At 41.4% G+C, this 20,914-nt stretch overlaps 1 protein-coding gene across 2 annotated transcripts; it reads left to right on the top strand.

Moving 5' to 3' along the window:
- The first annotated feature begins 1,396 nt into the window (after positions 1–1,396).
- LOC135517377 (ATP-dependent zinc metalloprotease YME1L1-like) lies at positions 1,397–20,100 on the top strand. 2 transcript variants are annotated; one of them, XM_064941611.1, is made up of 18 exons: positions 1,397–1,567; positions 2,387–2,521; positions 6,134–6,299; positions 6,728–6,829; positions 10,302–10,408; positions 10,857–11,010; positions 11,689–11,772; positions 12,142–12,315; positions 12,750–12,902; positions 13,126–13,258; positions 13,383–13,445; positions 14,643–14,755; positions 15,142–15,297; positions 15,729–15,880; positions 16,754–16,880; positions 17,189–17,262; positions 18,144–18,230; positions 18,434–20,100. In XM_064941611.1, the coding sequence occupies exons 1-18, from the start codon at positions 1,535–1,537 to the stop codon at positions 18,575–18,577; spliced, it is 2,157 nt and encodes a 718-aa protein (XP_064797683.1). In that variant the 5' UTR covers positions 1,397–1,534; the 3' UTR covers positions 18,578–20,100. The 2 variants fall into 2 exon arrangements, with proteins under 2 accessions (XP_064797683.1, XP_064797682.1); XM_064941610.1 differs by having other exon boundaries at positions 11,689–11,796.
- The last annotated feature ends 814 nt before the right edge of the window (positions 20,101–20,914 follow it).

The following is a 20,914-nucleotide window of genomic DNA, read 5'->3' as shown; positions in this document are numbered from 1 at the left end:
GTTGCGTTATTTCTGCAAATGTGCCCACTCTGGTCTTGGCACCATAGCCGGGGGAAGTAGTTTGGGGGTGAGGGTGCATGTGCTCGAGCCAACATCCTGCAGATACAGTGTGTGTAGGCTATCTACATTATGAGATTATTATGGATAATTATTTGTTGTTGTCAAACAGCAGCCAAGCATCGAACATCATGTCACCGGAATAATATCCTCAATATTTATTGGAAAGAAGCATCAAGCTCATCACCTGGCACATTCACCACCCGGTTCATCATAACTTATTTTATATGTAGCCTAATAAACTGCATGATTTCCCGAGTTGTAGTGGGACGACCACACAACATACATTTATTTCAATATGTTATATCAATATTTGGGCATAAAGGCTTTTCCACTGCCATTTCTCGCATAATTCATTTTCCGACCACATAAATATCCCACCATGTCGAACAAACAAGTTGTCTGTCGGCATTTATACAATTGTACCGGCATTCAATGTTTCCATCGAGTTCAGTACAACTGGGACCTCGGAAATCTCCGACATCCGACTTCAGTACGTTCAAAACAACTGTGAACAGCCTCTTTCTCGAGCTCCGACTTTCCCACCTGAAGATTACTGACGTCATGATTTGACCTCGTATTTTTCAAGTTCCCAGTTGTTTTGAATGCTGCATAAGCATGACATAATCATTTTCCAACAATGACTTCCCACCTGAAGATTACTGACGTCATGATTTGACCTCGTATTTTTCAAGTTCCCAGTTGTTTTGAATGCTGCATAAGCATGACATAATCATGTTCCAACAATGATTTAGATATCCATATTGGCACTCCCCCACTCTTGTAATTATTTGGGGGGAAGGTATAGAAATGCATGTATTATTGTCTGCCAGGTTATTCTATTACAAACACCTTAATACATACCTTTTAATTATATTATGCAAGCTAAATTAAATTAAAACATCTCTGAAGCTGGAGACTCTTACCTCCTTCACTAGCTTTAAGCACCAGCTGTCAGAGCAGCTCACAGATCCCTGCACCTGTACATAGCTCATCTGTAAATAGCACATTCATTCTATCTCATCCCCATACTGTATTTATTTATTGATCTTGCTCCTTTGCACCCCAGAACCTCTACTTGCACATGCATCTTCTGCACATCCTACCATTCCAGTGTTTAATTGCTATATTGTAATTACTTCGCCACCATGGCCTATTTATTGCCTTACCTCTCTTATCCTACCTCATTTGCACATGCTGTATATAGAGTTGTCTACTGTATTATTGATTGTATGTTTGTTTTTTCCACCGGTGGCAAACGCTATCCAATGTTTATATACATCGTTGGTTCCAACCGGTAGTAATTTCTTACAGACGTGCGTCACTTAACGTTGTTGACCTTTGAGAAGCCATTTTCATCAGAAAGTACCTAGTTGAGTCACAGGAGAGAAAAAAAGGACAGTGCCCAGGAGGAGTTGGTATATTCAGTAACATTGAGGGTCTGTCTTCACATACCAACCCTCAAGTTGCTGTGATAATGTTTTCTTTCTCGACGACGTTCCAGCCACAGGTAAAGCAGTTGACACTCACAGTGATTAGCTATCATAGTTAGCTACTGTTAAAGTTAGCTGACTGATATAACCTAGCTACGTTAGCTAGCTGCTTGAAAGTGCTAGCAGCTAACTAAATTATCTATATATAAGCGACAACACATGCAGTTAGCTGTTAACGTGATCTATTTAAGTTAGCTAGCCGTAAATTTAAATGTCTAGTTATCTTATCAAGCTTATTTAGCTAGCTAGCCTGGTGGACCAGGCTATAATGCTAACAATGAGGTACAAGTTAGCATTAGCTAGCTGTCACCAGCTGGTCCACCGCACCAGACGGTTATCTAGTTAGCCACCAACTTCAGCACTTCGTAGCTAGCCAAATAGCCAGTTAACGTAGTTACCAACTAGCGTAGTGAGTCTAGTAACGACGAAGTTAAATTGGCCAGCTAGCTAACGTTAGCCAACTAGCTGACAAACGTTATTTGGTTATGCCATAGTATAATATCAATCAATTGCATAATCCAGCTATTGCGGTAACAGCATAGCTTGATTTGCACCTTCCTGTGAATGACAATACTGATGTCATAACCGACCACTCTGTCAATTGCATGAGAATGTAGAAAATGTTTAACATAGAATAAATGAATATCCCCAGATGTCAAAACAGGTCAGTTGGTTAACGTTAAAGGGAAGCTACTGACTAGTAGTATGTAGAATCATAGCCTACAACTTGACAGTTATCCACACCAGTACTGTTGTTTATCAGAACAATATGCCAACACAAGTCATGTATGTCTCATGAATTTCCAATATCTCCATCTCTCTGGTCTGTCTCCTAGGTAACAAGTCAACTCATTGGCCAACTCATCAATGCCCTTCATTCCCTGAAGAATTCAGCCAGCTCCAAGGCAACAGCTTCTGTCCAGGGTCTGCAAAAAGATGTCACACCAGAGCAGGACCCGCTGCTCACAGAGGTAAACTAAGGGGACTTGGCTGACTTCCGGACCTGCCAACATGCTCGCATTTTGCGTACCAACTACGCAATTCTCTGTCCATGTACGAGATCCGAGTTAAAAGTACGCAGAAATGAAACGGGTCTGTTTTTTAAAATATACATATATATTTTTTACATTTGAATAAAAAATGTATCCCCTGATTAAATCTAGCATCCCGATTCTCGAGCTGCAACACACAGACATGTACGGAGTTTGTGTAAATGGACATGGAGATTAATACATCATTATTCGACGTAGCTACCCCGTGTCTGTTTGTTGTGATGCTGAGTTTGCCGACTGTCAGCTGTGTGTAAACACATGGACAAATCCCATTTCGACTCAGTGTGTTGTGGAAAGGTAAACTCTAATTGTTTCAAGCTAATGTTAGCGAACATAAGATGGACATTCAGTGGGCTCTAAAGTGCCAGCAGTTCACTCTCATTTGCTAGTGAAAGAAATTAAATGCAAATACATTTGTGCGAGTGTGATATACATTTAATTCTGCGTCCCATTAGTTGTATTTTCCACATAACATTACGAGGATCACGCAACCTGATAGACTGTAACTGTAATTATGATCGACGTCACAAGAAAACATTACAAAAGTATATTAAAAAAGAAATATGAACATCTTGTCATTAAATGGAGTCTGGATTTTAGAAGACTGCATGATGAAGAATGAATGAGTGTCCGTTATTAGCTTTAGAGGCAATGCTTCTAAAATACCTTTGCACTAGATTTCAGATTTAATCAATTTTGAAAATCTGAAATGATCTATGCACTGCAAAGAAATACAATAGCCGCCTTTCACATAGGCATTAACAGCGGACTCTTCTAGCGAACAGCGTTCAGATTCGCTTTGCGGTAGCCTACTTACGCTTTGTGTAGCCAGTTTGCAGTCTGTCGACGCGACCATTTGTTTTTGTTTTCAAAATGGTTTTGCTTTGTGTTGATTCGGATCTGTGTCTAAAAAACCAATACTTGTGAGCTGGCCTTAGTGATTGGCCCTGTTTGAGAGGTTTGTCTAAGCACATGTGCTCATGAAAAACAAGTAAGCATAGGTCCCATGCAATAACAAAATGAGCAGCTAATTTAGCAAGTCCTTGTTATTGCAGCCAGTCTGTTTGCCACAGAGAAGTCTACCCAGATGACCTGCTGCGTAAGGTTAAATCGGCTAGCTACCAGGCAAATCTGTTGAGGAAATGATTTCCTGAACATTTTGAAGGTCTCCAGAAGATTTGTTCTCCACCCACTGTTTCTTATCATAGCTTTTTCGTTCGTATTATGGATAACATGTTTATTTGATACTGATGCTCTGCTTCAAACATTTGTTCTTATCATATCAGTGACATTTTTTTTTTATCGTGGATAAGACGTTTGTACATTTTGTACCTAAACAAATAAATTGTTTTATTTTTTTTTCATTGTTATTTAACTAGGCAAGTCAGTTAAGAACAAGGCAGTTAAGTGGGTTAACTGCCTTGTTTAGGGGCGGAAGGACAGATTTTATCTTTTCAGCTCGGGGATTCGATCTTAGAAACCTTTCGGTTACCTGCTCAACGCTCTAACCACTAGGCTACCTGCCGCCCCATTATTATTTGTTTAATAAATGTTTTAATAAACTCCAAGAATAAAGGCCCTTTCTGTGTTTCTAATTAGATCTTGTTAGTGACTTTTACCATATGTGTAAATGGAATGCCGTCAGACTCACAAACAGTGCGTGCATGAGCGTGCAGTGGCAAAAGGGATCCCCAATTCGGCGTGTGCTGAGCGTGAGTGGAATCTCCAATTTGCCGTGTGCATCTGATACTCAAAAAAGTTGGACAGGGTTGGCAGGTCTGCAAAATTTATTTTCCAATTAAAATTAGGTTAGGATTAAGGTTAGGGGTTTGGTTAAGCTTAAGCTTAAGGTCAGTCATAGATTTTGGCTAGTCAGGCTATCAATATGATGCTGGTTAGAAAAGTCCCCTTAGTCTTGCCCATAAAATAAGCCTACTTCGTGGCAATCGTAGGTGGTAAACAGTTATTATCCTCTTGTTATACCCTCTGCCTATTTCTGGTGAAACACTGTTGCAGTTCTCCCTCTGACTGGAGAAGCCTCTCAATTTAAACAAGCTATGTCAACCTTCGTGCTGTAGCTTGCATGAAAGCAGCTTAGCTACACAACTAGCCCAAACCCCATACACTATCCTCAGGAGCCCCAGTTTGACTTTGGACTGACTAATGTGTAACATGCATAAAAGGTTTTTTGTTTTTTTTTACTCCTGGGGTGTAATCATTAGTCTAAAAAAGCAGTTTCTATGGGACAAATTCAGGTAGGTTCCTCCCCATTTTGTTCAGTTTGCTTCCTTTAAAAAAGGCTAGAGATCATCATGGCCACTGGAGTCAAACATATTTGCAGATGTTTGGGCTCGTACAAGAGAACTTTCATTATCTGTTGTAACTCGGCCTGAGGAAAGTCCCTTACAAATGCAGCAGCACATTTCTTAGCCTGGCTTACATAGGTGGCGACACTCCCACATCACTGCTAGACAACGACCTTGTATATTAATAGCATGGAACAACATATACGTAACTAACTCTCAAACTCGAGGCGGCATTCTGCCCACTCCCTACAGTTTTCAGCCATTAGCTTCGCCCACAACTAGCTCACGTGATCTACAATCCCGTCTCTTTGTTAAAACGTTTAGAAACGTCAGTAGTCATCACTTGCGATGTGGCTTTTTAAAGCATATGGCCCTTATCTTTCTTCAGGTAGAATAGAATCCTTAAAATAAAAAATATACTCTTACTGTAGCAGTTTTGCACAGATCCATACAGCTATGGGTGCCTCCATCTGACAACTACATTTCTGCTACACTGCCCGTGTTATGCTTACACACAGGTATTCGGAGCATGCTTGATGACTAATTAGCACAGGTCTTCTTGTCTGTTTTCAATAAACAAGCGCTGTAACATGGAGATTATGGCAGTGTCGGAACACTAACCCTATCAAGGTGTGTATCAATTTAAATGTATGATTTCTCGCTGATATATGCTTCCAAAACCATTCCGAAAGCGACACGTGTTAATGTTCAAATTGAGCATTGTGGCTCTTCACAAAACTCCCCTGTACAGAAGATGCCTTTGTCCAATGACTCTTATGTGTAATGTAATGAAACTGAGTCATGATCAAGGGCTTATACATAACATAGTACTCAATGCTGGGGACCTATCTTGTTTCACTTGGATGAATGCCAACATACGTGCTATTTCAGCCTCTTAGGACATTGGTCAAGTAGCCCCATTTCAGTTCAAAGGGTTCAACTTAGCCTTGATCTCATAACTTTATTCTATAGCCATCTTTTTACTATATTCTATCATACTGTACTGGATTTCCATCAGACCAAATTATCTACCAAATGGTGCTACCTTTGACCACTCCCTTTAAATTCCAATTACTATTAAATGAGGGAACAGTAAGCTAGGGCAAAAGTCAACCCCTGTGGTTGTGAGTTGGCACGCACACACCAATAACAGATCAGGGACCAGGCTAGCTAACGCTAGGTCATTATTACAGTTGTCCTTCACACTGACTTCCTGTCCCCACAGCCAGCTGTGAACCTGAGGGACCTGGGTCTATCAGACCTGAGGGTGGGACAGTTGGATGAGCTGCTGAACAGGTTACTGCCCTCACTGGGCTCGGAGGACGGCCCAGCCACCTCAAGATGGAGGACGTCCCATGTCTCCGCAGAATCTTTCTTCCTCAACAAACATGGTGAGGAGGTTTGTGGTTGGGTGTACACTGAGTATACAAAAGATTAAGAACACCTGCTCTTTCCATGACAACTGACCAGGTGAAAGCTATGATCCCTTATTGATGTCACTTGTTAAATCCAATCAGTGTAGATAATCAGATTAAAGAAGGACTGTTAAACCCTGAGACAATTGAGACATGGATTATGTGTGTGCCATTCAGAGGGTGAATGGGCAAGACAAAAATGTAAGTGCCTTTGAACGTGGTAGTAGGTGCCAGGCATAGCGGTTTGTGTCAAGGACTGCAACACTGCTGTGTTTTCACTCTCAACAGTTTCCTTTGTGTATTAGGAATGGTGGTATATTTGCAGTAATATTATCACAAGCAGTCATTAACACTTGTGTATTTGTGGTAATCTTATGTTGACCTTTTTGTATTCATTTCCATAGGGTTGTCAAACACAAAGTTGGGTGTTTTTGGATTGCCTATGTTTCACAGACCAAACCAGAGTCCTCTACAAGCCGTCTGTTCAGAGCTCCAGTACTGGCCTGGTAAGGAACCATAACTGGGGTCCTCATCTGTGGAATGGACCCAGCAACCCTCATGGGAATTTTCAAATCAAACTATACATTTGACTTAGTTTTTACCAATCTAACAATACTGAATAAAAATATATACGCGAAATGCACACATTTTACATTTTTTACTGATTTAGTTAATAGGAGGAATTGGGCAATTGAAATAAATAAATTAGGCCCTAATCTATGGATTTTACATGACTGGGCAAGGGGTGCAGCCATGGGTGGGCATGGTAGGACACAGGCCCACCCACTGGGAGCCAGGCCCAGCCAATCAGAATGAGTTTTCCCCCACAAAAAGGTTTTTATTACAGATAGAAATACTCTTCAGTTTCACCACAGGTGAAGAAGCTGTGGAGGTCCTGGGCTGGCGTCGTTAGACATGGTCTGAGGCTGGTTGAACGTGCTGCCAAATTCTCTAAAATAACATTGGAGGCAGCTTATGATCGAAAAATTAACATTAAATTATCTGGCAATAGTTCTTGAACGTTCCTGCAGTCAGCATGCCAATTGCACGCTCCCACAAACTTAAGACATCTGTGGCCTTGTGTTGTGACAAAACTACACATTTTAGTGGCTTTTTATTTCATGCTGTTTAATCAGCTTCTTGATATGCCACACTTGACAGGTGGCTGGATTCTTGGCAAAGGAGAGAGGCTCACTAACAGGGATGTAAATAAATAAACATTTTAGAGAAATAAGCTTTTTGTGCATATGGAACATTTCTGGGATATTTTATTTCAGCTCATGAAACTTGGGTACAACACTTTACAAGTTGTGTTTATATTTCTGTTCAGTATACGTCATTGTTATTTGAATGGTAAATCTCTTGATAAACTGTGTAAATTAAGACTGCATAGGCCTTCTTACAGGTGAATGCATATTCAATATGCATTGAGTTATTGAGCTTGTTTTGGCTGATCAGTGGAGTCTATGGTGCTACAGATGACAATCTGTTTCCCTTCCATTTGGGACTTGTATTAGCCTACTGATCAACATTTCTGTAGAAGCATCACTCCAGCATGTCACGCCTGTAATATGACTATAAACGGTCAATTTACGGATATGATTGCAGCTGTTCGGAGGTGACCGATTATGATTTTTCAACACCGATATCGATTATTGGAGGACCCAAAAGCCCATACCGATTAATCAGCCAAATTTTTATTTTATTATTATTTTATAATGACAATTACAACAATACTGAATTAAGTTATTTTAACGTAATATAAAACATAAATAAAATCAATTTAGCCTCAAATAAATAATGAAACATGTTCAATTTGCTTTAAATAATGCAAAAACAAAGTGTTGGAGAAGAAAGTAATATGTGCCATGCAGAAATGCTAACGTTTAAGTTCCTTGCTCAGAACATGAGAACATATGAAAGTTGGTGGTTCCTTTTAACATGAGACTTCAATTTTCCAAGGTAAGAGGTTTTAGGTTGTAGTTAATATAGTATTTATAGGACTATGTCTCTCTCTACCATTTGTATTTCATATCTTTGACTATTGGATGTTCTTATAGGCACTATAGTATTGCCAGTGTAACAGTATAGCTTCCGTCCCCCTCCTCGCCCCTACCTGGGCTCGAACCAGGAACACATCGACAACAGCCACACTCAAAGCATGGCTCCACAAAAGCCTCGGCCCTTGCAGCGCAAGAGGAATAACTACTCAAAATCTAAAAGCGAGTGACGTTTGAAACTGTATTAGCGCACACCCAGCTAACTAGCTAGCCATTTCACATTGGTTACACCAGCCATTAGGCTGATAGGCTTGAAGTCATAAACAGCGCTGTGCTTGCGAAGAGCTGCTGGCAAAACGCACGAAAGCGCTGTTTGAATGAATGATTACGGGCCTGCTGCTGCTCAGACTGCTCTATCAAATCAGACTTAATTATAACATAATAACACACAGAAATACGAGCCTTTGGTCATTAATATGATCAAATCCGGAAACTATCGCTTCGAAAACAAAACGTTTATTATTTCAGTGAAATACGGAACCGTTCGCTATTTTATCTAACGGGTGGTATCCCTAAGTCTAAATATTCTTGTTACATTGCACAACCTTCAATGTATGTCATAATTATGTAGAATTCTGGCAAATTAGTTTGGAATGAGCCAGGCAGCCCAAACTGTTGCATATACCATGACTCTGCGTGCAATGAACGCAAGAGAAATTACACAATTTCACCTGGTTAATATTACCTGCTAAACTGGATTAGTAGTTATAACTGATTATGATTGATTGTTTTTTGATAAGATAAGTTTAATGCTAGCTAGCAATTTACCTTGGCTTCTACTGCATTCGTGTAACAGGCAGATTACTCGTGGAGTGCAATGGTTAGAGCGTTGGACAAGTTAACTGTGCGGTTGCAAGATTGGAACCCCTGAGCTGACAAGTGAAAATGAAAACTTGAAATCGGCCCTAATTAATCGGCCATTCCAATTAATCGGTCGACCTCTAGTTCAGATCAGCACACCAGCAAATAGCTAACGTTACACCGCAAGTCAGATGGCTTGTTGCCATCTGATATCTTGGCTAGCTAGCATAGTAGCTAATATAGCTAGCTAGCTAAAACCACAGATGAAAGGGTTAGTTATTGTAATTTTTGCTAACAGGTGACATAGCTATCTGCTTAGCTAGCTTATTGCAAGCATTATTAGTGAATGAAACTAAACGAATATTTGCAACAAATTGGTCACGGTGTAAATTAATTTCTTTCTCAATACTGTACCTTTCTGTTGAAGAATGAACTTAGCTTGCTGCTGATTTTCCCAGCTAGACATTCCTCCACATTGTACAGTGGCGGCTGGCATAGCAGCAATTTTCCTATGTGGAGGGACTAGAAAAGGCCAATATCGGCTTAGCTGATTATAGGTCGTTGTCTAGTGCCTACCCCACTAGTCTGCACTGGGAGTCTAGGCTGCATCACGTTAACACTTAAAATATATATTTTTTTAAACAGTTAACACTACTACATGCCATATTATTTAAGGGGTGGAACAGCTTTAATATTGCAGATTGGTGCTTCCATCAATGTAATTATCTTCATTTCTAATCCAACATATATTTTTTACATACATACAGTATAAGTTGGAATTTTACATACACCTTAGCCTACTACATGTAAACTCAGTTTTTCACAATTCCTGACATTTTAATCCGAGTAAAAATTCCCTGTTTTAGGTCAGTTGGGATTACCACTTTATTTGCGCAAAACACAGGGCTCTACACTAGATGTTCTGGGACAAACCACATTCCATGATCCTGACCTACCTCGTGTTTGTTTTGCAATGCTGGGTGTCTTCGGTGGGGGTAGTTTCCACATTTTATAGCATTCCATTGGTCCTGAAGTGAAACCCCCCTTAAAAAAGTGTTATTTTCCCCCCTGTGACACACCATAGTGAAATGAATTTTGTTTGGTCTCTCTCACTCAGTAAGGGTCCAGAACCGAGGCTTCAAGACTCTGAGGAAGAGCAGACGTGTGCAGTCTGGTTACGTGGGGCCGGCGGAACCAGAGGGGTACACCACAACCTTCATGAAGGTCAGCCAGTGTTACACTACATAAATCACACATCCACTCTCCAAATGCCCTCTTGGACAGAGTTTGGCATGAACCCACTGTATCTGTTCTGTTGTCTTCAATTTTACCGAACACACTAAATGTTTGTTTCCCTGCAAAGTGAAGATGGACTTTACTGGGATATGTTATAAAATTGTAACACCGTTTTAGAGTTAGTTTCATAGGCAAAACCCACTCTCTCTGTAGCAGTTGTCCTTGTTCTTTATGGTGTAGTAGAAAGTGAAAAATTGTCCATTTCATTTTTTAACTGCCCTCCCTCACGTGGAAAGACCCATTTTTATGTCTTGTGACCATTAATCCCATTGTTTCATATTCAACCCCCCCCCTTTTCTCTCGCATACTAACCTGCTGACACGCATACATTTTGCTCTCTTTCCCACTCTCTCACAACACGCACACACTGTCACAGGGTCTCCTCCTGAGACCAGACAAGGCCCCGGAGGCAGAGAGTCTTGACCAAGTGGTAAAGTTGAAGAACCTGCCAGGTGACCAACAAGATGCTTTCAAGTCTGGCTTCACAGAGGGTTTCATGAAGTCCCAGGCCTTCACTCAGAGGACACAAGGCACGTCGCACAGCTCTCTTCATACATCACATAAATACATTTACTTCTTAGTCTCTCAGCATTATGCACTTCCTAGAGTGACTAACAGGAAGTTTTTTTATTTATTTTAATAAATTTTTTATAAAAGGGGCCAAGTTGAAACAATAACAAAGCAGACACTCCGCCACTGTTTTTGGTTAACAGCTGAGGGATGGGTCTGGAGAAATGTAACCACTCAAATTTATAGACTAAAGATGCAATGATTGACCATCCATGACATCAACATTATAGTTTTGAGGCTATACATTTTTTACAATTATTGTTTGTAAACAATCTTATATTTTGCATTTTGATGGTGTACGGCAGTTAAACTAAGCTCATGAGGCATTTGTAAGTTATATTCTTCAAGAATTAATAGGTAAATATTATTATTTTTGAAGTAAAACGTGTGATGTAGATTGACCCTTTTTAAAGGAAATGTTAGTCATCAACTGAGAAATATTTTAAAGTGTAGACAGCTAATTTGAACCATACCTTTGCTCCTAGCAGATTTGTCAATCATGACTGCCAGTAACAGTGAAGCACTAAGCCCATGGTCACTACTAGCAGTTCCACCAAGTGATCACAAGGTGGCGCTGCGGAGTTGAACTAAATCACTTGGAAGTATCACATTTATATATTTCTATCTTCCATTGACAGACTCACTAAGGAGGACCAGGTTGATTCTATTGGTCCTCCTCCTCGTGGGAATCTACGGCCTGTCAAGAACCCCGTTTCTCTCGGGTAAAGGCTCCTTTTCTGATGCTGGTTTGTTTTCAATTCAATTCTTACGCTTGCATGAATCACCCTATTGCGATTTTTGTGTTGTGCTTCTTCATCAAGAGCAATAGTTGTAAGTGCTGCTGTTTGCCTCATGCTGAAAAATATTTTTAATTATCAGTCAGCTGTCTGGAATTAGCTGGACTATTTAGCAGAAATGAATGATTGAATAGTAAATGGTTATTTCAATTCATTTGTATGGAAGATGAAAGTGGTATGAGCAAAAACAATAGTTCATGGCAAATTATAGTCTAGCATAATTTCCATGATGAATAGAGATTCCCAGGTGTTGTCATTGGTCTGACTGAGTTGCTGTGGGTCTGTCCTGTACAGTGAGGTTCCGCACCACATCAGGCCTGGACTCGCAAGTGGATCCAGTCCAGGTGAAGAGTGTGACGTTTGAGCACGTCAAGGGGGCGGAGGAGGCCAAGAACGAACTGCAGGACGTGGTCGAGTTCCTCAGGAACCCCCAGAAGTTCACTGTGCTGGGAGGGAAGCTGCCTAAAGGTAGTCTGTTGGTCTGTCTTTCTGTAAATGTTTAGAATATGCTATTGCCTTGAGGTTAGTGTCTGCTGTAAGATTGTAATGTTGGGAGTTCGATCCCCGGCTGAGGACAAGAACAAAACAAAGACAGCAGCTCTTACCAAAGACAATAAAAATGGGACCTGGTGCGTCTCTGCTTGGCACTCAGCATGAAGGAGATCTGTTTTAGGGTAAGACCTTGCGATAGACTAGCGTCCTGTCCAGGGGGTGTACTTGTACATCAAGCTGCCTCACGCTACAGAAACAGAATCCAGCGCCAGCTCACACAAGCTTCTTTCCTTCTACATATTTCTTGCATCCCGATCTGTCGGTATCTGTAGGGTCTTCCCTTTACCCATTGCTTCATTCCTTCAATGTATCCATGTTGCGCTCATTTGTGGCTTCTCTCGTTCTGATAGGCATCCTCCTGATCGGCCCCCCGGGCACAGGGAAGACACTCCTGGCTCGGGCTGTAGCCGGGGAGGCCGACGTCCCCTTCTTCTATGCCTCGGGATCTGAATTTGACGAAATGTTTGTTGGTGTTGGAGCTAGCCGCATCAGGAACCTCTTCAGTAAGTCCCAGGAAAGATGGAAAGCTGTGTCAGTACACTGACTGACCATCCTACACCCTGTCACTCTTGATGATAGCTGATTGGTGAAAGGACTTGAGAGGTTTCCACCACATGACTTTCACCTATCAAGTCCTTTCTGATCAGTGTCCACGAACGAGACGAATTGAGCAAAGGAAGCTATCAAGACACCTCCTAAATCTCTTTCCCTCTGTTTGGTCTGCAGAAGAGGCAAAAGCCAATGCACCTTGTGTTATCTTCATTGATGAGCTTGACAGTGTGGGGGGAAAGCGGATTGAGTCACCAATGCACCCCTACTCCAGACAGACCATCAACCAGCTACTGGCAGAGATGGATGGGTAAGAAAAATTCTGAATATATATGTTGCATTGGCGAATTTGATAAATTAAGCTGGACTTAAGTTTCCCTGTTGCTAATCACAAGGCTTGCATTGTCATTATTCAATGTGTTGATATTTTACAGGTTCAAACCAAATGAAGGGGTCATCGTTATTGGCGCTACAAACTTTGCAGAGGCTTTGGATAAGTATGTTTACAGTGTGTAGTAACTGGTGTTTCTATGGGCTTTTCACCAGCCAGTCGACTTGGTCCCTTTGTCAGGATCTGGCTGACTGGCTGGCCGCCAAGTCTTAATGGTTCAACGGGTCGCTTTTACACTGCTGGATTTCAGCAGCTCAGAGATGCAAAACCACACATGAAATGTGGGTCACATGGGAATAAGGCTGGTGCTTAAAGGGATACTTTGGGGTTTTGGCAATCAAGCCCTTTATCTACTTCCCCAGTCAGATGAACTCATGGATACCATTTTTATGTCTGCATCCAGTCTGAAGGAAGTTGGAGGTAGTTTTGCGAGCCAATGCTAACAGTTACTATAGACCTCCGGTCATTGTGCTAATGCTAGTTAGGAATTGTGCTAAAACTAGCTAGCATCTTCCTTCAAAGTGCACGGTGAGACATCAAAATGGTATCCACGATTTCACCAAACTCTGGGGAAGTAGATAAAGGGCTTCATTGGCAAAGTCCTGAAGTATCTCTTTAAAGTGGCAATCGGCAGTTGAAACGATGAAAAGCGTTCTCCCCAGCAAGCTTATATTTTGGTTTCTGATGGGGTACAACAGTTGAACTAAGCGGCATAAGTTATATTCTTCAAAAATCAGCGGATATGTTAAATTAATGTGTCCGAAAATGGATGTAACAACTACTGTTTTCCCCTTTAACTGAAGCAAATTGCACAGTGGGAACTACACTTCCCATGTGCCCAGAGATCAGATGCTGCCTTTGGCCATGATCCTCCTCAAAGTTCTCTCCTTGAGAGCTGGTCATGGGACCGGAAAAAAGCGGTGTAAATGGAACAAACCCATTTTGAATCGAGTCGAAAATAGAGCAGCTCCTAGGGCTCTATTCAATCCGCATCACTGAAGTTCAGTTCTAGAGCGTGATTTACATTTTAAAGACAATATTCCCGCTTTAGCAGAGACTGCATTTAAGGTTAAGGTTGCATGTCGGCTCAATCGAAAATTTACTGTGAATTTATAGAGCGGAATCTGTAACCCTTCAGATTGAATAGATTTCTTAAGCTTGCCCCATTGACAAAGAAGCTTTTCATTTGATTGTAGAATGCGTTTGTCATTGACACACTTGAGATTGGAGCAGTTGCCTTGTTCTAAATGTATACAACCTGTCAGTAATGGAATCATTAACCCATTACTCCTGTTTTTTTTAGTGCGCTGATAAGACCGGGGAGGTTTGACATGCAAGTGACGGTCCCTCGGCCCGACGTGAAAGGACGCACAGAGATCCTCAACTGGTACCTTCAGAAGATCAAAGTGGATCCCAGTAGGTTTCAAATCGGTTGCTTAGACCAGCAGTTTTCAAACCTCTCCTCGGGGATCCCCAGATGTTTGACAATTTAGTTGTAGCCCTGAACTAGCTCACCTAGTGAAGGGCTTGATGATTAGTTGACTCATGATTAAGTTCAATCAGGTGTGCTAGCTGTGGAATAGTTAAAATACATGGAGTGGCTGGGGTTCCCGGAGGAGAGGTTTGAAACACCTGGCTTAGACAGTATATCAACTGACTCATGTATTTTAGCCATGGTAAACCTAGCAACCTCATTGAGAGGTTCCAATCACTTGGTGTCACGGCTGCCCCCCTGAATTCCTGCATGAAAGAGCCCACTGTTTTGGACTGACATTAGCCTCCTTTTGTCTCTGTTCATTCAGACGTGAATGCAGAAATCATTGCCAGGGGGACGGTGGGGTTCACTGGGGCGGAGCTGGAGAACCTCGTGAACCAGGCGGCCCTGAAAGCAGCGGTGGATGGCCTGGACCTGGTCACCATGAAGGAACTGGAGTTCTCCAAGGACAAGATCCTCATGGGTGGGTAGTCACACATGCACGTAGTCACACACTCACAGAAATACAGATTCAGAAACACACACACACACACACACACCCTGCCATGTGAGAGCGCTTAACGTTAGAGACATTCTATTCTAGACAGTAAGAATGTCAGGTCAATGAACGTCCGGTCAGGATCCCCCTCGTTCTCTAGAACAGATATTTTCTGAGGGATAGGTGGGCTTTGCTTCAGTTTGTTCCATGCTTTTTTATAGGACCTACAGTTTGGTAACTGTAATGCTTGTTGTTAGGATTAGGAGCAGTCTTATCTCTCTGGTTGGAATTCAGTTAAACATGCTGAAGTAAACCTGCCCCTCAGTAATGTGAGTGATGTTGAGTGTTTGACTTAATAAAAGGTGGACTCTTGAACTATTAATGATGTACTAAATTCCTTTCTCTGTATACTGAAGGTCCTGAGCGCAAGAGTGTGGAAATCGATAAGAAGAACAAGCAAATCACAGCCTACCATGAGTCAGGCCACGCCATTGTGGCGTATTACACAAAAGATGCCATGCCCATTAACAAGGCCACCATCATGCCCCGTGGACCCACTCTCGGACATGTGAGTAGGACTGGGCATTGCATTTTGATTGGCCAAAAGTGTTTGAAGCCCTGGTATGTCTTCATGAAATGTTTGCACCTGCATTGACATGACTTCTCTGATTAGTGATGCCATTGACAAAATAACAACCAGCATGCATGTAAGATCATTAGAAAAATGTTGATTGTTAATTTGTTAAATTTCATACGTGTTTCGAATTGCTAAGCCATATTTTTATATACAGGGATCTCAGAATGTGCTCCATTATACAGGAAAATACCTTGTAGAATAGGTGCATTGTCCCTCTACTGTTACTTAGCTCAGCCGCTTCCCAAACCTTTTCACTTGGGTCCCCCCTTCCAGCATTGATTAACATCCCGTGCCATGAATGTTTCTATGGGCACAATCGCTGTTCATGACACACGCTTTTCACACCCCTCTTGTTGGTGGAGAGTATTTTGCAGGTTTAAAGCTGCATAGTTATAAACACGTTTATAAATAGCTTTCTAAGGTATGTAGTGACTAACACGACAAGAGGAACTGATGATGCACTACCCAATTTCGAAATTGCACCTTGTGCATTCTACTATTACAACTGTTAAGAGTAAGTTTAAAGCTGGACTGAGTTCCCTTTAAAAAAAAAATACATTTATGGGTGGGGGGCACAGTCTTGGAACCACTGACTTAGCCCCCCTCTTACCGCGGTTGCCCTGGACTTACTCAAAGAAGTTTGCTTCTGTTAAATATTTCAATTTTGTCAGAACTGTTTGTAGCTCCAGGGGGCGTCCGGGCCTGCCTTAAAACAATTCAGGAGGAACAGAGAAGTATGATTAAGCAATGGTTTAACTAAGATGGATGGTCTCTCTCAAACTAATTTGTCATCTGTCTGTTCAGGTGTCCATGCTCCCAGAGAATGACCGATGGAGTGAGACACGTGCTCAGCTCCTGGCCCAGATGGACGTCAGCATGGGCGGCCGCGTGGCCGAGGAACTCATCTTCGGCGACGATTACATCACAACCGGTGAGGAAAAGCCTAGTTTGGTTAGGCTTTAATATATGCCATTTAGTAGGTGCTTTGTTCCAAAGTTACTTAAATTCATGCGAGCATACATTTTACGTACAGATGGTCCCGGGAATTTAACCCACTATCCTGGTTTTGCAACCGCTATACTCTACCAACTGAACTACAGTATAGAGCAATTCTTAAATGTATTGCTAAGCCTGCTATGAAAATACCTTTTGCATGATCGATATTTCTATGATTCAACCATTTAAAAAAAAAAGTGCAACTCATCCTTACTCTTGTATTGTGGTGGCTCTGTTTTTCAGGAGCATCAAGTGACTTTGACGGGGCAACTAAAATAGCCAAGATGATGGTGACCAGGTTTGGAATGAGTGACAAGGTAAGGGATTATACCTCATGTGCATAAAATGGTGGATTGATGGCATTTATTGAAGACACAAATTGTTCATAACTATTCTGGTAGTCTGCATATTAGATAATGCATTTAATATCGTGTCACAAGGCTTTTTCAACAATTCACCTAAGGCCTATATCTGTAAACCAAGAAGGTAGCATTTGCCTTTGTGCAGAAATGCCATTCTCAGGCTTTGCACATGATTGGAGGGGTCTCAGCGATGTGGCTGGTGTGTATGTGCCCACACATTCCAGACTTTCGTCCTAATCCTTTCCTCAGCCCTGTGTTCCGACTCAAAACGGAGAGATTTAATCTACTACCCACCTCGTATCCACAGTCCATAGGTCTACTGAGGTTATGTGCAGCTCAAACAGCCCAATTTTTGGTTCAAATTTAAATTTTGAAGCACATAAGGGGGATCAATTTCGTGAGCGGGACGGACTTGTTTTTTGTCGATAGCCTAAATCTTCGCGGGTCATTATCACTCTCCTCCAGCCGTCTAACTCTTTTGTTCCAATCATATACTTAACCTTCTCTGCCAACCATTAAATGGGGGATTTATTTACTGTGTCACAGACCTGGCAACCCACGCCGCCCTCCTCTGTTTATCCACTGTTCATAACGGAGTAGCTGTTGCATAAGTGTTCGTTTTTACTTTTTAGTCATTTTGTGGACGCTCTTATCCAGAGCTACTTACAGTTAGTGCATTCATCTAAAGGCCGCTAAGTGAGACAACCACATGTCAAAGTAAGTCCATTTTCCCCCAATAAAGATGCGATCAGAAAAGACAAGTGCAAGAAAGTCAAGGATGTTCATTCATGATTATTATTTTGCCACGAACCTGGGACTAAACTGCATTGTTTCAGCTTGGTGTCATGACCTATGCTGACCAGACTAAACAGAGCCCTGAGACTCAGGCTGCCATCGAAAAGGAAGTGAGGGTCCTGCTCAAGGTAAGCATCCCCAACCTCCCCCCACTACTCATGTAAGACCACATTTTAAATCCTATTTAGTTAAGGATCGTATTTACCAACCAATAATCATTCCACTTCCTGAAGAGTTGTTTTCAATATTCACTCTTTCTTTTGAAAATTGATATTTTATAGGCTGCTCAGATTTTCTGTCACATTCAATGATCATTCTCTATCTTATTCAGGACTCGTATGAGCGAGCCAAAAACCTCTTGAAGACATACAGTGACGAGCACAAGACGCTGGCTGAGGCTCTGCTAACGTACGAAACGCTGGATGCCAAAGAGATCAAGCTGGTCCTGGAGGGCAAGTCCCTGGACCCTAGATGACTCTGTGGCCGAGTCAGAGACAGTTAGACATCAGGGTTGGGTTTAATTCCATTTAAATTCTAGTTAATTCAGAAAGCTAACCAAATTCTAATTCCATGTTTTGTCCTCAATGAGAAGCATTGACGAGAATTAGGATTTCGGTGTACTTCTTGAATTCAAATGGAATTGACCCACACCTTGTTGGACAAATTATATGTATTATATGGAGTGGAGGCCTTTGTAGTATTTTCTCTTTCTCAATGTAAATTACACACTGAATTTGTGTTTTAGTCAACAATCACATTTTATGTTATCTCTCTTGGTTTTGACACCTCAAAGACATTGTTGGGCAGGCATTCCCTTATAGCAGCTTGGTCAACAGAGATAAAAGCCTGTCGATAGATTATTTTTAACACCCCAAACTCAAAATGCCCACCTTGTGTTGCCATTCATTTGAGAGATATTGTCCTCATGCCCCCCAACGTGCAGTCTGAGATTGTGAGCTCGCCCCCTTTAAAAGTGTAAGTTGTTTCAATGAAGAAAGTGCTGAATTAGTCCTCAGCAAGAGAGGCCAAACGGATGTAGTTTTTTCCCAGCTTCATCGCACAATGGTTTTTCTGTAGCAGTTTTGGGCATGGAAGCCTCTTGCATTTGATATGTTATCAAAGTTATGAGGGAAAATAAATGGTTACTTTTGGTCACAGACAATGATGTAGTGGTGGGCAAACTGATCGCAGTGAGTAAAGTGAAGCTCCCTATACTTTCAATGCATTCTTCCGCAAAAGGTGGGTAAATGCTTGGCCAAAATAAAAAAGGTGCCTAAACTGCATTCACCCTCCACTACACCACTAGTTGCAGATCTTATCCTACTAGACCTATAGTCTTTTATCTGAGCAGAATATTAGTGGTGTTAAAAACCCATATGTTTTGTGGTAGGTGGTATCATTAAAGTGACAATCGGCAGTTGAAACGATAACAAAGCACCCTCCCTGCCCGTTTTAGTAAAAAGCTGAGGGATGGGGCCGAAGTGTAACTGCTCCAATTCATAGAGCTATGGATGCAAGGACTGACCATCCCATTTTATCAACATTCTAGTTTAAACAATGTTATGAGCCCATAGTGTTTGTTTACATTTACTTTGGTTACAAACATTGGAGTTAAACCCGCTAATGTTTTGGGTTCTGATGCCACTGCAGATTGTCCCTTTTAAAAAAACTTTAATATACATATAGAATGTAAATACAGAATGGCTGTAAGTGTTCTGACCACTTTATGATGCCTCAGTGAATTGTGGAACTGCTATGGTTGACTCTGAATGTGAAGTAATTCATCTGCATTCACTTTATGTAGTTTTCATTTATTTATGTACCCAAAGTATGCCAGATATGCCCTCCTCAGCTGTTTTAGGCCCACGTGCCCTCTTCTGAGCCCAATATGTAAAGGGGGCTGTGTATATATGTGTGTGTAAGGTAGATATACTTCATCTCTTTCTCATCATTGTCAATGTATCTTGTGGATGTTGAATAAAAGTTATTCTAAAATAATGCTATTCTTCTTGATATTGACTTTTGGTCTCTGGTTGTGAGATTTTGGTCAGGATTATTTCAAAGCATTGTTGCAGCACTGTGCTGCTCATAATGTGCCTCACAATTTCCTTAAGGTTTGCATTCATGGTCAACACTGGATTTCAGCTCAAGTGCAAATGAACTTTAAAGGTAGAGTTTGCGATGCACGAAGTAAACGGCAATATTGAACTTCCCTAAAACAACTCGGTGCGAAGCACAAAGCAGAATTTTGGGTGTTTTCTCCCGCATTTATCATGTTGCAGTGAAGTGCACATATACTGTGAGTGCATTGTCTTTCTATTCTTTGACCTTAAACGACCTGATGTTGGAAAAACGGACCTGAGACTGCACTCTTTCTGTTAGCCAAATTACCCTCAATCACAGAAAACGGTCTTGGATGTCTCCCATTTCCTGTCAATGTAGTCATCTTAGTATTGGTTCCCCTTGAGGGAGAAGCCTCGCTCTCCTTCCCCTCGTTAGATGCAATTGGTCTGATATTCTATAGACGATGGAACCGTTTTAGTCACATCTATTTTATCCGTGTAGTCTGTCTAGGTTTTGTAATAGTAACTGAACAAAGAGATTTCAATAACGTCTGGGCAACAGAAGAGAGCATAAGCATCCATTGTATGCACCTGAACAACTTAACCTCATCTCAAGCCTCCAATTAGTGACTTCTGTTTCAAACTACCCTAATTAAAAATTGCTCAAAAGCTTCTCTAACAAATCAATCTATTGTTGGAGCCCCTGCTCCCTTTGTCTTGATGCATCTGACTGATCAGTGAGACGTTAG

The sequence above is a fragment of the Oncorhynchus masou genome, chromosome 28, assembly GCF_036934945.1.
Source record: "Oncorhynchus masou masou isolate Uvic2021 chromosome 28, UVic_Omas_1.1, whole genome shotgun sequence".
Taxonomy (NCBI): Eukaryota; Metazoa; Chordata; class Actinopteri; order Salmoniformes; family Salmonidae; genus Oncorhynchus; species Oncorhynchus masou.
The sequence above is the reverse complement of the archived record's forward strand: the minus strand, read 5'-3'. Positions and strand labels throughout refer to the sequence as shown.